Raw genomic sequence first — 14,135 nt, 5'->3', positions numbered from 1 at the left:
AGTTTCCGCGTTCGATCGCGGTTTCACACAGAGATGCACCTAACACATACAACAAAGTGAGGATGATAATATAGATAGATAAAAGGGGGGGAGGAAGAAGCTAGAGAGATTGTTACGGGATGGGAAAGATCGCTTTTGTGCATTTGATGCATTTTTTTACAACAAAAGACAAATAATGTTTTATAAAATCGTACGTTCCTAAACGTTAGGTTACCTTTGTATGGAAGAGTTTTAAAATAGTATTAAGTATTCAATAAAAGAAGTGTCATTTTTAAATGTATCATCTTGTCCATTCTTTAGAAAGGCTAAGGCTTTTTTCGTTTTTTCTTCAGCTTGGAAGAATTCTCACGCTCCCCCGTGCGCTTGGTACGATCGCGAAACTGGCGCAGATCGGAACAGAAAAGCACCGTCTGGGCCCAGCCCGCGTAAGGCCCATAAACCTCGCGAAACTTGTCCGCCACCGTCACGTACTGCCGATCGGTCGCGTTCTTCGATATGGTCAGCGCCGGCAGGTAATGTTTCGCTAGCTGAAACACGTGCGTATCGACCGGTATGGCCTGCAGGTGCCCCAGCGACATGAGACAGATGCAGTCGGCCACCTTCGACCCGATGCCGTGCAGCGACACCAGCTCCTTGTGAGCCGCTTTGTAATCCATCTGGCAGAGCTGCCGGAACCACTCCAGATCGCCGAGCTGAAGAATTTGCTCCGCCGACCGTTGAATGTATTTGGCCCGGTAGCCGAAGCCGAGCTCGCGCAGCTTCCCCTCTACTGTGGGGTCAGCGAGCGAGCTCACCGATGGGAAATTGTAGTAGCAGGTACCTTCGTATTCGCAAATTTTCTCCCCATAGTTGCGGCAAAGCTTTTCCACCATGTCCGAGATGCTAAACCGAACGAAAGGATGAGTACAAGAATGGTGACATAAACTGTTGGAAAGGGGCACTCAGCACAAAGCGTTCTGCTCTCGTTTGTGTGCTCACCGTGCGATGTTATTGTTCTGCGAACAGATGAAGCAGAACAGATTCTCCACCGGATCCTGATCCAGCTGCCGGACGGCATAGAATTTGGCCGCACTGTTGGCAAAGTGCTCGTGGCACCGGATCCATTGCTGGTACTGCTGCTCGAGGTCTACGTCTAGGCGGAAGTAGATGCGCAGCAGCTGTTCGTAGTAGCTGGCCGGATACAACAACTCTCCCCCGGTGGCATACTCGGACGGTTCGGCCACCTTCAAGCGCACCTCGGCAAGGTTTCGCACATTGCCCGGGGACTGCTGCGGCTCGGGGATGGGTGAATTTGTTACGTCTCTGTTCGCTTTGTTCGGGTACGGCTGCTCACCGACGATACGGTACTGTAGCTCGCGCTCCGTTTGTCGCAACACCCACACGATGTTGGCAAACACGCCAATGAATTCGGTTTCATGCTGGTCCAAAGCGGTAGATTTATAGTTTTTCCACCTACAAAAACGTGTACAGGCAGGGTTTGTTGAAAATCCGAAGACAACAGCTCGCCGGAGATGATGCTTACCGGAAGCTCTGTCCTCCTAGTAGGGTGGCCTTTAGCTGCAGTTGATTGTAGGTGCAAAGTAACGATCGCCACTTGGTAGTGGCGGACATTATCGTGTCAGAGGATTATGTTCTATACTCCGAATTTTTCACCACGCAAACGTTGATTTCGATGCAAAACAGAACATTTTGCTCTGACTTTTGTTTACGCGCGCGCTTGTTCAAATGTCATTTGGCGGAGGTATTTTTGTGCAGGGTTGCTTTCCTTGTCAATGTGCGCACTGCACACTGTTCCATCCAGTATGAAAGCCAAACACTGTTATACGATATGTTTCTTTGGAGAACTGAACCAAATATGTGCTGCTGTACCAGTAATAGATCGAGTTAGTTGAACATTTTCATTTAAAACATTTAAATACAATAATGTTCATTGATGAAGCTTATAATCTAAGTACGCTTCGTATGATTTTCCTACATAATAATTTTACAGACGACTGTACTAAAACTTACATACTGTGCTACATTGAGATTGCAGGAGGCAGCCAGATGTAAATGTTATACTATTATGTTTATAATATCAACAAAACCACTATTTTTCAGGGTACCGGATATAACTAATTAAAACTTAACTATAATATTGATTAAACCTTGAAATTTCGTTCTAATTGGTACGAGCCCGTTTAAATACGTACAATCTCCCCCACTCAGCAGAAGGCAGCGTGGCCGAGTGGTCTAAGGCGCTGGTTTTAGGCACCAGTCAGAAATGGCGTGGGTTCGAATCCCACCGCTGTCAAAACGCTTTTTTGCGACACCAACTTTACCAAAAACAAACCGCGTTTGTTTGCCCCTCCTCTCTTTTAACTCTCCCCGATCATCCACTTTACTAATAAGTTACGCAGATAGCTACTTTGACTCTTCTTCATTCAGACAAGCAGCATTCCTTACAATTGCTTTTTCAGTATTAAGTATCCCTTCCTCCAGACATTAATTTATAAAAAAGAAAGCTTCCTGGAGATACCGGGGATCGAACCCGGGGCCTTTCACATGCAAAGCGAACGCTCTACCACTGAGCTATATCCCCCTCGTACCTTACCCTTCATATATCCACACCGGGGTCGCCTATCCATTTCTTATCAATTTCATTGCTAATTACAGCTGATACTGATAACAGCACTGCAATGAACCAACTTGAAAACAAAGCAGAAAAACAACAACTACCTTTTTTGTTATATTATAATTGAAAATATAATTGTTTATTTCTCGTTCAATGGATAACAATGAAAAGCCGTCCCTTCTGATTAAAACAAAAACAATAATCCCTGTGAATGTTCGTAAGTCTAGTCTTACGTTTTAATTGACATTTAACAATATTACCACGGTAGCGGTAATTATGAAATATGTATAACACAAGTATCTCTATGGTGAATAATTCTTCATTGAATTCATATCGTTAATCCTAAATGCTTTTCATTTTTACTACAAATATCACATAACTTTTTACGCTTTCTATTGACATGACCTTGTTGAAACATCTGCATTTTTGTTAAAATCAAAAAGAAAATCGCACTTCTTTAAAAAGACGACACGTCATATTATTAATTATCAAAAAATTAAACATGTTTACAATATTCAAGAGCCAGTCCATAAAGTCTTTTTAGACCGTCCACAAAGACAGAGGAGGAATGGTAGGCTCAAATTGAGGTGGCAAGAAGGCTGAAAGTGGCGTGGAGGCGTCCGCCATTAAGGCCGGGATAACGGACTGGCAGACGAAGGCGCGAGACCGTGAGCGGTTTCGGACACTCCTGAGGCAGGCCAAGACTGCAAAGCGGTTGTAGCGCCGGATAAGTAAGTAAGTAAGTACAAGATTCGATCATCCTACAAATATCTCTTTGGATTCCGATAAGAATAAACATGACATGTGTTGAAGTGGTCATTCGACTTAATGTTCACAAACACACAGATAGCATAAAATAGCCTCTAAGACCTGTCACATCAACAGGGGATGTAGCTCAGTGGTAGAGCGTTCGCTTTGCATGTGAAAGGCCCCGGGTTCGATCCCCGGCATCTCCAGAAATCTTCTCTTTTGCCGTCGTCCTTACAGACACACACCATTCTTTTACAACATTTTCTGCTACAGTGTATTAACGCTTCTTGTTTTGCTTAGGTTAGTATACAACATTTAGGCAAACTAATTATTCAACAACTCCAACTGGGCACCGCCATGTGTATGTAGTGTTTCAGGCTTTTAATTATCTAGAGCAGGGGTCGGCGATCATTGCTATAAAAGCGCCAAATTCTACAAAAATGTTCGTAGAGTCTACGTCAAGAGCCAAATCGATAACCCATGAGAAAAAATGTTCAAAAGTTCAATGAAATATACGAACGGCAAAAAGCAGCCTCTAGACAGCAAAGAAAAGAGCCCAATGCCCAATGCGGCTTATGAGCCGTACTTTGCCGATTGCTGATCTAGAATAACACAGATTTTGATAGTTGTATGAGTTTAGCAAATTAATTGTTAAAACATTTAGGAAAATGATTGACAATAATAAAGGGCTTTTTTTAGTGAAGAAGTTATTTTTTATTGAAATTTAGATCAAATTTCAGATCACGTTTATATCAGATTTCAGATCAGATTTCCGTTGAAGTGTTACATGATCAGTAAAGAGACTTTAAGGCCCAAAAATAAGATTGCTGCTACGTAAATGTAAAGTAAGTAATGAGTATTGATGTACTAGTCAATCAAAATGCCGATTACTCTTTCAAATTTATAGACACTGCACTAGCATCACAACATGCCTCCCATATGGTCTAGTGGCTAGGATAACTGGCTTTCACCCAGTAGGCCCGGGTTCGATTCCCGGTATGGGAAAGACTTTTTTGCTCTCATCAATTCAAACCATATTTGGCGCGTTCCGAAGCCCTTGCACTCGACACCTTTCTTCATCGCCAGTCTAGAGACGCTCCAAGCTCAGCTTGTTAGCTATAAAGGAAATATGATTAGGGAACGACATGCTTTAAACATGGTGCACTGCTTCAACACTGTTCAAGAGCAAGGGTAATCTGATACCAACGTATTGACATAATATTATGATTTAGACCTGAAAAACTTAAAGAGATGAATATAGTTGAAGGACTCAAAATTTCTATAGCAAGACAGCTGAAATTAAATTCTTGGATGTTAAATACTTTCAACAGGGGTATCAAAAGTAACGACCGCAGTCCTTTGTAAAAGTTAAAATAAAGTTATTTTTGTTTAATTTCGATTATTGATCTTTTTTTTACTTTTGAAAGACGAATATCAAGCATTTATAATATAAAGCTATAGAAATGAGATGTATTAAAACAGTATAAGAATAATTTTGTATCAAAATAAGATTTTAACGTTTATCCATCAGCTAAAGAAAACTTTAAAATAACTATCAACAATGTTATTTGCGAAGCAATGCTACACCCGAAATAAGAAGTTTAGACACCCCTGACTTATACACTTACCTAAGACGCATATAGCTCATCGATATGACATAGATGCTCTTTATTTATGGTTGCCATTGCCCACTCACCAACCGGGTCCTGTGGCGCAATGGATAACGCGTCTGACTACGGATCAGAAGATTCCAGGTTCGACTCCTGGCAGGATCGCACCCAACGCTCTTTTTTCCACGCAGCCAATTCATTAATTCACATTGCTATTTACTTTTTTCCGTTTATTGAACACTTTGAGTAACAACTGTTCTGTTCAACACCCCATGTTGATGACGAAGCGCCATCTCTCAACAGACAGCATTTTTATAACACCAATCCAAACAAATGCTGAAAACTCAATATGGCTTAATTCTTTCAGCGATCATCTTCATTCTTCTTTGATTGCACACGCATGGTTTTCCGTTAATTTTGCGAATGTAGCGCCATCTTGTTAAAATCATTCTTTTCAGTCGGCTACCACAAACACACACAAACAACACGCGCGCGCATCTCAAGTAAATCCCGAAAACGATGCTGTTTCTTTCGATCAAGCGTCCGCAAATTTGCTAAATGAAACTGTTGAAGGGTTAGTCCGTGCCCCAAACAAACATTTAACATATGAGTAAATGCAAATTATGCATCACAAAGTACACAATAAAACTATACCCAAGCCGATGGGAACGCGTTTTCACAAACTAACAGACATACAATCGAACGGACTACTCGATTACTTCTCGTCTCATCATCACACTACTACAGACGCACCCCGGTTGACAGTTGCTGACAATTGATTGTGTTGATTCAACCGGAACTGTCATTGTGCAAAGGCGTCTGGCACAGTTGGTTTGAATATTTGTGTTTCCAAACCAAGGTCCTTGAAAGAGAACAGGTCGAAGCGCTTAGAGTAAATTGACAGAAAGCCATTTGAAAATTTTGACAGTTAAAGTGAACATTGTTTATGTTTAGCGTTGCTATGGAGTGAATGAGAGTTTTGTTCAGCATTTTACATTCAATTCCTGTTAGAATATTTGAAGAATTAGAATCCAATTAGAATATTACATGACTGATACAATCCAAGGATCTCATTTATCATTCGTAGCCGGGTTATAAGTAAATGACGGTGTGCATATTGTACCAGTGTGTGTCGATTGGATGTTTCATTTTACTCTCAGTGTTCAATTGAAAGTAAAAAGGACTTCTTTAACCCAGTTGAACATGTTAAACAGTTCGTTTTTCCAGCAGGAGCGTTGCATACAATGAAAAAGGTTATCAATGTTTCTGAATACAGAGTAGACTGCAATTACTTCTCCTTTATTGTCCAGAAGTGATTGACCGCAAGAAATTTAACCAATATAACCTTCCTAATAATAAATTCGTCCACTTTTGCGCGTTAACTATTAGCCGTTTGTTTGTAAACACTTTTTCATGAAACTGTCAAAAGCGAGCTGAAAATGGCAACCTAGCAACGGGCTTTGCATCGACCTGTTCTCCTTAATAGATCTTGTTCCAAACGGTCTTCACTTGGAGAAAAATTATTCATTACAACAGGGCTGGATCTTCAGACAACGATGGGAAAATATATCGTGTGATAGAATAGACGCAGATTTGTTCGATTTGCTGTGTATTAGCTTGTATATTTGGGGTGAAAAGCCTGTTTTGTATCACACGTAGTAGTTTAATGTTCTTGTGCGTGTAGTTGTCCTAAATTGAACAATTCCGCAAGCTTCCCGACACGGCCAAGTGTTTCGCACATCATCATCTGTCCAGCATCGATCTTCCGAAGGGCAACCGACCGGAGGACATAATTGAAAAGTGTGTAAGTAATCTCAATTAAACCCTCCAAACCGTCTCATTAGCAAGCTGTCATCGTCGTCGTCGTCGATCGGTCACCAGTAGAAGGCTAGCGTGCGTCACACTTCCCTGTCGATGGTCCCGGTGCTCCCGGCACACCAGCTCTGCCATAATTTGCATGCTTGTTCTTGCTCTTGCGCCGCTCTGGTTCTTCGGGCGCACACGCCAGCCGGGCCAATAATTATGACGCATTCGTTCCTCTGCCGCTTTGAGGTACTGCACATACACACACCCGCCGGCCTGGCGGGAGAGGGAGTGAAAGGTATGGTATGATAGTGCCGAGCATCGTGTCCGCTGCCCCAAAAAAAAGGGACAATTTTCAACAGTTGCTTTGTTGCTTCTTTTCGTTTTAGGTGCATTTAAGAACGGTTGCTAGGAGATGCATTCAATCACACCTGTTGTATTGACGGGCGGTGGTGCTTGTGTGGATGGTTAATTGGTGCAGAGTGGCAGGAAGATGTGCCCACACTCGTTTGCAACTCCGGGAAGCTATAGGCCCCGCCAGATGGTCATTCGTTGACATTGGAAGTTGACCAAAATCTTGACTGAGAAATGAAGTGAAAAGCGCTCGGCTCGGCTGGATGTATGCGATGCCGCCAGCAGGTGATTGGATGTACGGATGAGGACAGAATGATGCCACTGCTACCGTTCGTTGCCGTAGCCATTTGGATGCAACTGTACACGCCGGCATCGATTACACGTATCGAAATGATAAGCATGGCCACAACAGCACAAGAACGTGACATGTAACATGTGTCCAATGGATAGCAGGTACACCAAAGAGAGAAGAACCATCATTTGGGGTTTGGAATCGGGTTAATGCGAGCAAGATTTATGGCCAGAAACACACAAACACACAGAACGTGCGTGTACAAGCCATCCAGCTTCCTGAGAGGGGCGGCAGCTCACACGGATGATATCAAACGCATCCCTTTCTTCTGCATTGTTGTTCTGCGCTTTGTTGTCACTAGCGAAGGGATAAAGAGCTGCCACCGCGTTTGACAATCTTCCCTCTTTTGCGACTCCATTCCAATGGCTGTCACACCATTCGGCAGTGTAATGGTAGTATAGTTTTCACGTGATTTCCTCCCCCCCCCATCAATGGCGCGGGATGTTGATATCCCTTTTGAACTCAATTGTCCATTTCGGGTGTTTGGTAGTAAGCTGGGAGGGCTTATGGGGGAGCTTTTGGACGCGTACCGCATCTTAACTTTTCCCACGACGAATGTTGATTAGTGATGTTGTGTCCCTTTTTAGGTGCTACTTTCTACTGCCCTTTAGTACGTTGGCCGTACCGGTACCGGAAGAAGCGACAAGGGGCAGTGCCGAAATCCTGTTTTATAGCGGGTAAGTAACTTGGTTGATTACGATGGTTTTTTCCCTGGTTATTTTTTAAGATCACACTCACACAAGACATGGTGAAACATTTCCCTTGAAAGCGTATTATGCAATTGTTGGTGACAAAAGCGGGTAAAAAAAAAAAAATATCTCGAGAAAAATCCCCAACGATAAGAAAGGATGAAAATGCCGACATAGACAATTTACACTAAGGGTGAAGGAAGATCGTATGAATCAGGGTTGAAGGGACAGTCCTTTCAAAGGATTTCACGATGACGACACAAAAAGAGGAGGAGAGGGGGTAGTTTTATGTTTGGGAAATTGTATTGTTAGGGTTGAGAGAAAGCACTCGGATCGGATGTGTGAAATTTCTTGTTAAATTTGATTGCTCGCTTTTTGCTGCGAAGGGATGGTGTCTGTGATCTGAAAGGAGTGTAGTAAGAGAAGATAGTTGACAAGGTTAACAGCTATTACAACTTTCACACAATTTCATTCATTGAAGGACTCTTGAACAGAGGACTCTATCAATGGGTGGTGTCTCTGAGGGGGGGGGGGGGGGGGGGGTACAAGTGAACTTTTTTTTTATATTTAAATAGTGTGATCAATACCAACATCGATCAAGGTTATGTTAGAAAGTGCTTTAAATTTCACTTCAAAAGCGAACGAATGTCATCATGCAAGATGTTGCTCAACTATTCATTGATTAAGGTAACTAATATTTCAGGAATTTTCCCTACTCTCTTTCCGATTTGTACAATGTTCAGGGACGATCTCTAACTGCCCTTTGTACGTTGAGTTGACTGTTGTGTAGAGCAATTCATTAATACCCAAAATACAACAAGTGTCAGCCAAAAGTGTGTAAACTGAACACGTTATCGGTGAGCCATTTTTCGAACGGTTTTTGAAATGGGAATAATGGGTTCTGAGTTTGTGTCGTTCAACAGCTTTCAAACTGCTCCCATCTGTTCGACCCCAAATCCAGCTCTCCGTTTTCTGTACGGTGAATGTACCAAAACGATACATAATGTAATTGACATCATTTCATCGAAAATGCGCAGTCTGGGACGAAGGGATGGCAGAATGAACTCAAAACTTATAACAACAAACAATCCAACGCGCCACCACAACAGGTGCGCGAGGGTTGCACCACACACACGCGAGGAGAGCTTCAACATGTTTCCATGCTGTTCTTGCTGCTGTGGGCTGGCGATGCAATCCTCCATCTGGGCAGGCAGCATCATCCATCTCGTGTTACTTGTATATCGTTGTCGTGTCAGTCAAATGAAATCCTGAACCACCACCACCAACAACAACAGTCTTGTCCTCTGTTTGAAGAACTGTATCCATCTTCTCTCACCTGCACACAACAACGGCGGATCTCGTTTAATTTTCTTTTTGCTTTTTTGGAACACAGAGCCGTTCGCGTTCCCTCGGAAGAGCAGCTTCCTTCCTTTGGGTTTGTGTTAGAGGACTCACCTCTGTCTGGTTTGTTGTCCCCACTGGCAGACACTTACTTCTCGTCGTCTTCATCCTGTTTGTTAGCGTTAGCGCTGAGCGTTGCTTTGGAGACTGTTCAGTTTCGGGGTTCGGTCGGGCTTTTGCTGTCTGGTTTGTTCACCCTCTCTCTCTAAAGTCTGCGAAACCAAATCCCATCCCAGCAACGATGGGCGAGCGAGCAATGGCAAGACCTGTTTCCGTTTGGACGATCTCGTTTCAAAGCAACGACCACGTTCTCCGCACCATCGTCCATTCACCCTGCGGTATACCCTGTGGGTCTTCCCCTGGCGGCAGCAGCATCACTGGGCAAAAGTTCTGCCAAGCTTTTCTCCTCTGCTGCATCGAACGCCTGCCCCTCGTTCTCCGAGTTCTGTTCGTCACCGTTGCATGACCTTCTCAACCGGCAGGCGATGGTGTTCAAAAAACAATACAAAAAATAACAGAAAATGTGTTAGAATTTGTTTCTTGCTCTAACACAGAAGGACGACAAGCTGAGGATGGAGTAGGGGCCGTTAGGGGATGAAAAGGACTTCAGTTCATGCTCGTGCTGCTGGTGCCCGACATTCCGCTAAGAGTGAGCAAGAATGGTGCAGCAGCTGTGGATTTTTCTAGGTTATTGGTGTTACTGTCCTACGATACGTTCGCTTGCAGTGGGTCCTTTCTCAAGTTGTTGTGCTCGAGAGCATGATTAAAACCAACCATTCAACACGCATACACCTACATAACAAACACACACACGCACACATTCTTGGGAAGAGGTCGCAGACGGTTAAAGTGGGTACGACCGGGTGTTTAACCCGGGTCGGCGATGTGATAAGTTGGATCAATAGTATTGAATTAATTTCAAGCACATGGGAATTTGATGCAAGTTGTGACGTTACTGAAGAGCTGGCGGAGTATAAGAGTGTAAGACTAATACTGTAATACTGACTAATACTGTAATACTGACTAATACTGTAATACTGACTAATACTTCCTCCAAAAGAAAAAAAATTCTCAAAAGTGTTGAGGATACCTGGGCTAGAACAATTAGTAATGTTTATTGATGATGATAGAAATAAAAAAAGTTACTCGTCATCTCTTACACGGGGTAGTGCAGATGGCGATAGGCTCCGGCGAGATTCGAACTCACGATCTCCTGTTTACTAGACAGGCGCTTTAACCAACTAAGCCACGGCGCCAGTTGTGTGCAGGGGAGAAATAAACTACCTTTTGTCGTCTGTACTTCGACCTGCTGGAAGGGAATTGCGCTGCTTCAAGGGAATGACAAAATACAGAATTTTTGATGAGGCACTCAAGCAACCAATACATAAATTGGTATATTAGTCATATAACTTATGTTAGAATTGTTGTTTGTGTTACATGCGTTGTGTTTGAGGTGCGTAAATAAGCGAGGTGCTGGTTGTTTCATTTTGATTGTAGGGGTGTTGTGGCCCGTTCGCGGTTGTTTTTTATGTACAATTCACAAAACGTCAACTGGCTACCTCATCACCGCTAATATACATTCTTGGTTCGTCCGAGTTGTGAGGTTTGTTTGTGTTCAGGTTGCTATCAATTGTAAACCCGAAGCGTTGTTTCTGTGTATTTTCGTATATGTTTAAACTGTATACCATCTCTGCTTTGCTTGGTGCTTGGGATATTTGAGACAGCATTGTAAACGGCTACGCACCGAGTGTCAAAGTGCTGTAAAAAACAACATAAACAATATTGTTCTATGTATGGGAGATATAAAATTGCAATTAATTTAAGTGTAACATCTGAAAATATTGTAAGCTTAGAATCTATTCTGATGCCATCATAAGGTGTATGCAAAGTTTCGCTGATATTGATCCATCAGCTTTGCGGAGGGTGCTGGCAACAAACACCGTGACACGAGATTTTTATATGTATAGAGATTTTTATGAGGAGTAAAAATAATGCTAAAATAACAACACTAACAAACTACACGAGGGCGAGTAGCAAATATATAATTAATCTCATTTTTTCGATGGTGATCTCGACTTAGATGCTAATTCAAACAACATTAGCGATCAAGAAAGAAAAAAAATCCATCAATAGTGAAAATGTCGTTGTGTGACATTTGGACTAGTAGTGCGGTAAAGCAGGTCTTTAGGTGCAACATGCAAGAAGTGAGGTTATATTGAAATAATGAGTTGGTGTAGAGAGGAGATGCCTGGCGCCGTGGCTTAGTTGGTTAAAGCGCCTGTCTAGTAAACAGGAGATCGTGAGTTCGAATCTCGCCGGAGCCTATAGCTTCACAATTGATGTTGTGGTACTCTGAAAATCTTTTTTCTGCAGCCACGCCATTTTGTGGTTCGTTTTCAAGTTAAGTAGTTAAGCCTAAAGAAATCGGGTGAATTTCATTTTCATTTATACGATTGACGGACAGCATATGCGTTAGATTGCCGATGGCCTCTCCTTACGGACCAAAATGTTTAACAGAGCATGTAGATACATTTTGATGTGAACAACATGCATATATATATGTAGGGCTTTTTGTTGAGATTTAAGGAGTGAGTTATTTTTAATTAGCTAATTTATTGGCGATATAATGCAGTGGAAATCTTTGCTTGTATGTTTGCTAGTAATGAGTGTGGGAAATGTAAACAATATAGATGGTAAAACGTATGTTCATGTATGTGTTTGGTAAATGTACAAATTGACTGTATTGGTTCGATAGGAAATATAGCACAGCAAGATAGCTTTCAGCATATTTGAATTGGAGGAAAGAAATTCATGAAATACCTTACTTTTGTGTTACACTTGATAAAAAAGTTCTCACATACGCGGGAAAGATGTCTGTGATAGGCTCCGGCGAGATTCGAACTCACGATCTCCTGTTTACTAGACAGGCGCTTTAACCAACTAAGCCACGGCGCCATGTGTGCGTGAGGGTAATCTAATAGCGTATAATAACAGTGCATACGACATTGATTAGAATGTTTTGAGTCGCCATACGCCATACGCACACCAACTTGTGTGGAATGTTAGAAGGGCTGCTCTTCTCCTGCGTTTACGCTAAACTTCGTATACGAAACGATCTCCTTATGGATATTGCGCGTTTGTGCGATGGGGAACTTCATTGCGATGCTTGTTCTGTTGGCGATGTGGCGTAATTCGTAATTCCTTCGGCATAGGAGCATTATACCATTCAATAAAGTAAATAGGAGCTCTATTTGGATCTCTCTAATCAACCAATTGTTGTTGGTGCGTGACATGAAATGAATATATGTTTGGAATGAAGGGATAGAGAGGTAGACAGAGATAGTGATACTTTACGCAAAGCAGAATTATGCATATCTTAAAACAACTAGATTGAAATAAAAAGTTGGGGTTCTTATCATTTGGTGCTTTTGTGTGTGTGTGTGTTAGCTTGCATGCCAAATATCGATTTCTTGCTAAGCACGAGGGGACCAAGCACGTACGGAGCATAAATAATCCGATATGAAAATGAGCACTGAGGATGAGGGAAACCACTCACCCATTTTTGTCGGCGTATTCTTGTTGCGTTGAAACAATGGGAGACAAAGAGGCAATATTGCGGAAGTATTTAATATTGAGCGACGCATTCAACCAATGTATTTTTACAAATGCAAAATGTTGTATACATGTTGCCAATGCTAATATTATACCACATTGCAACAGTGAATAAAGCCAACGGCAACCAAGCACAAAACGAGCGTTAAGGCGGCGGGCGGCCAATGAAGGCGAAGAAGAATAACATTTGAAATGTCGAACCCGATAAAAAAAAAGAGTAATGTACGCTGTAGACAGGATTCGAACCTGTGCGGGTAGAACCCAATGGATTTCAAGTCCATCTCCTTAACCGCTCGGACACCACAGCAGATGTGAGAGGAGGCACTCAAGGCACTATAGAAGCTTTTTGTGCGTTGTTTGCCATATGGCTCAGCCAGCGGTCAAATTTCATTCCTCGCACGTGGCTGAAGCCGGAGGCGTGTAGTTGTGTAGCGTAAAATTAATTTCAAGCGTGCTTGAATGTTGTTCATCCCCGTCTTCTCCTGTTCTTGTTTTCTCATTCGTTGCTCGTTCCCGTGCTCTCCACCGTGTGTTCAAATCATATCGTTCTGCTTGTCTCTTTCTCTCGCTCTCGCTCGTTTAGCAGGCGTTGAAGGGGGAATAATGTCGCGGGAAAAAAGGTCACATCTCGGCGCCGCGTAAAGTTACGCGACAAATAAGGGGATGCATGATGGGCATATGCGAGAAGAGTGTTCAAATGAAATCCGCCGAATCGGGGAGGGGGTGGTGTTTGACAAGAATGGGCGCAAGGGATAAAAATGTTAATTTTCCGTCCAACTAGCACCAGCGAAGGGGTAGGCAGGACGAGAGCGGAAGCAAAAAGCACGCTCGCGTTTATCGTTTTCCCATTCTCATCCCTAATTGATTGAGTGCGCGTCCGATTTGACCGGGCGGAAAAATGATAAAGCGTAAACGATTATGTGTGCGCGAAGGGGGAGGAAGTAAGCGGG

The 14,135-nt window shown here is 42.7% G+C and overlaps 2 protein-coding genes and 9 non-coding genes across 14 annotated transcripts in view; 6 read left to right on the top strand and 5 right to left on the bottom strand.

Moving 5' to 3' along the window:
• Positions 1-258: 258 nt before the first annotated feature.
• On the bottom strand, positions 259-5,672 carry LOC121588010 (N-glycosylase/DNA lyase). Of its 2 annotated transcripts, none has more exons than XM_041905472.1 (4): positions 4,993-5,672; positions 1,523-1,863; positions 979-1,452; positions 259-882 (listed from the first exon to the last, which is right to left on the bottom strand). In XM_041905472.1, the coding sequence occupies exons 2-4, from the start codon at positions 1,609-1,611 to the stop codon at positions 306-308; spliced, it is 1,140 nt and encodes a 379-aa protein (XP_041761406.1). In that variant the 5' UTR covers positions 1,612-1,863; positions 4,993-5,672; the 3' UTR covers positions 259-305. The 2 variants fall into 2 exon arrangements, with proteins under 2 accessions (XP_041761406.1, XP_041761407.1); XM_041905473.1 differs by having other exon boundaries at positions 1,523-1,860.
• Positions 2,214-2,293, top strand: Trnal-uag. The gene has a single exon. It is a non-coding gene; the product is annotated as a tRNA-Leu (tRNA).
• Positions 2,510-2,581, bottom strand: Trnaa-ugc. The gene has a single exon. It is a non-coding gene; the product is annotated as a tRNA-Ala (tRNA).
• Positions 3,499-3,570, top strand: Trnaa-ugc. The gene has a single exon. It is a non-coding gene; the product is annotated as a tRNA-Ala (tRNA).
• Trnae-uuc lies at positions 4,298-4,369 on the top strand. Its single transcript has one exon. It is a non-coding gene; the product is annotated as a tRNA-Glu (tRNA).
• Trnar-acg lies at positions 5,067-5,139 on the top strand. The gene has a single exon. It is a non-coding gene; the product is annotated as a tRNA-Arg (tRNA).
• Positions 5,673-6,486: 814 nt separating the features above from the next.
• Positions 6,487-14,135, top strand: part of LOC121590445 — a 46,530-nt gene continuing 38,881 nt past the window's right edge. For 2 of the 3 annotated variants that reach the window (XM_041910149.1, XM_041910148.1), the window contains exons 1-3: positions 6,487-7,075; positions 7,167-7,584; positions 8,071-8,160. In XM_041910149.1, the coding sequence (XP_041766083.1) occupies positions 7,565-7,584; positions 8,071-8,160 (110 nt within the window). In that variant the 5' untranslated portion in view covers positions 6,487-7,075; positions 7,167-7,564. The remainder of the gene's footprint in view (positions 7,076-7,166; positions 7,585-8,070; positions 8,161-14,135) is intronic. The other variant, XR_006004422.1, reaches the window with a different exon arrangement.
• Trnat-agu lies at positions 10,756-10,829 on the bottom strand. Its single transcript has one exon. It is a non-coding gene; the product is annotated as a tRNA-Thr (tRNA).
• On the top strand, positions 11,824-11,897 carry Trnat-agu. The gene has a single exon. It is a non-coding gene; the product is annotated as a tRNA-Thr (tRNA).
• On the bottom strand, positions 12,455-12,528 carry Trnat-agu. Its single transcript has one exon. It is a non-coding gene; the product is annotated as a tRNA-Thr (tRNA).
• Trnas-uga lies at positions 13,411-13,492 on the bottom strand. The gene has a single exon. It is a non-coding gene; the product is annotated as a tRNA-Ser (tRNA).

Source organism: Anopheles merus, chromosome 2R (genome assembly GCF_017562075.2).
Source record: "Anopheles merus strain MAF chromosome 2R, AmerM5.1, whole genome shotgun sequence".
Taxonomy (NCBI): Eukaryota; Metazoa; Arthropoda; class Insecta; order Diptera; family Culicidae; genus Anopheles; species Anopheles merus.
The sequence above is the reverse complement of the archived record's forward strand: the minus strand, read 5'-3'. Positions and strand labels throughout refer to the sequence as shown.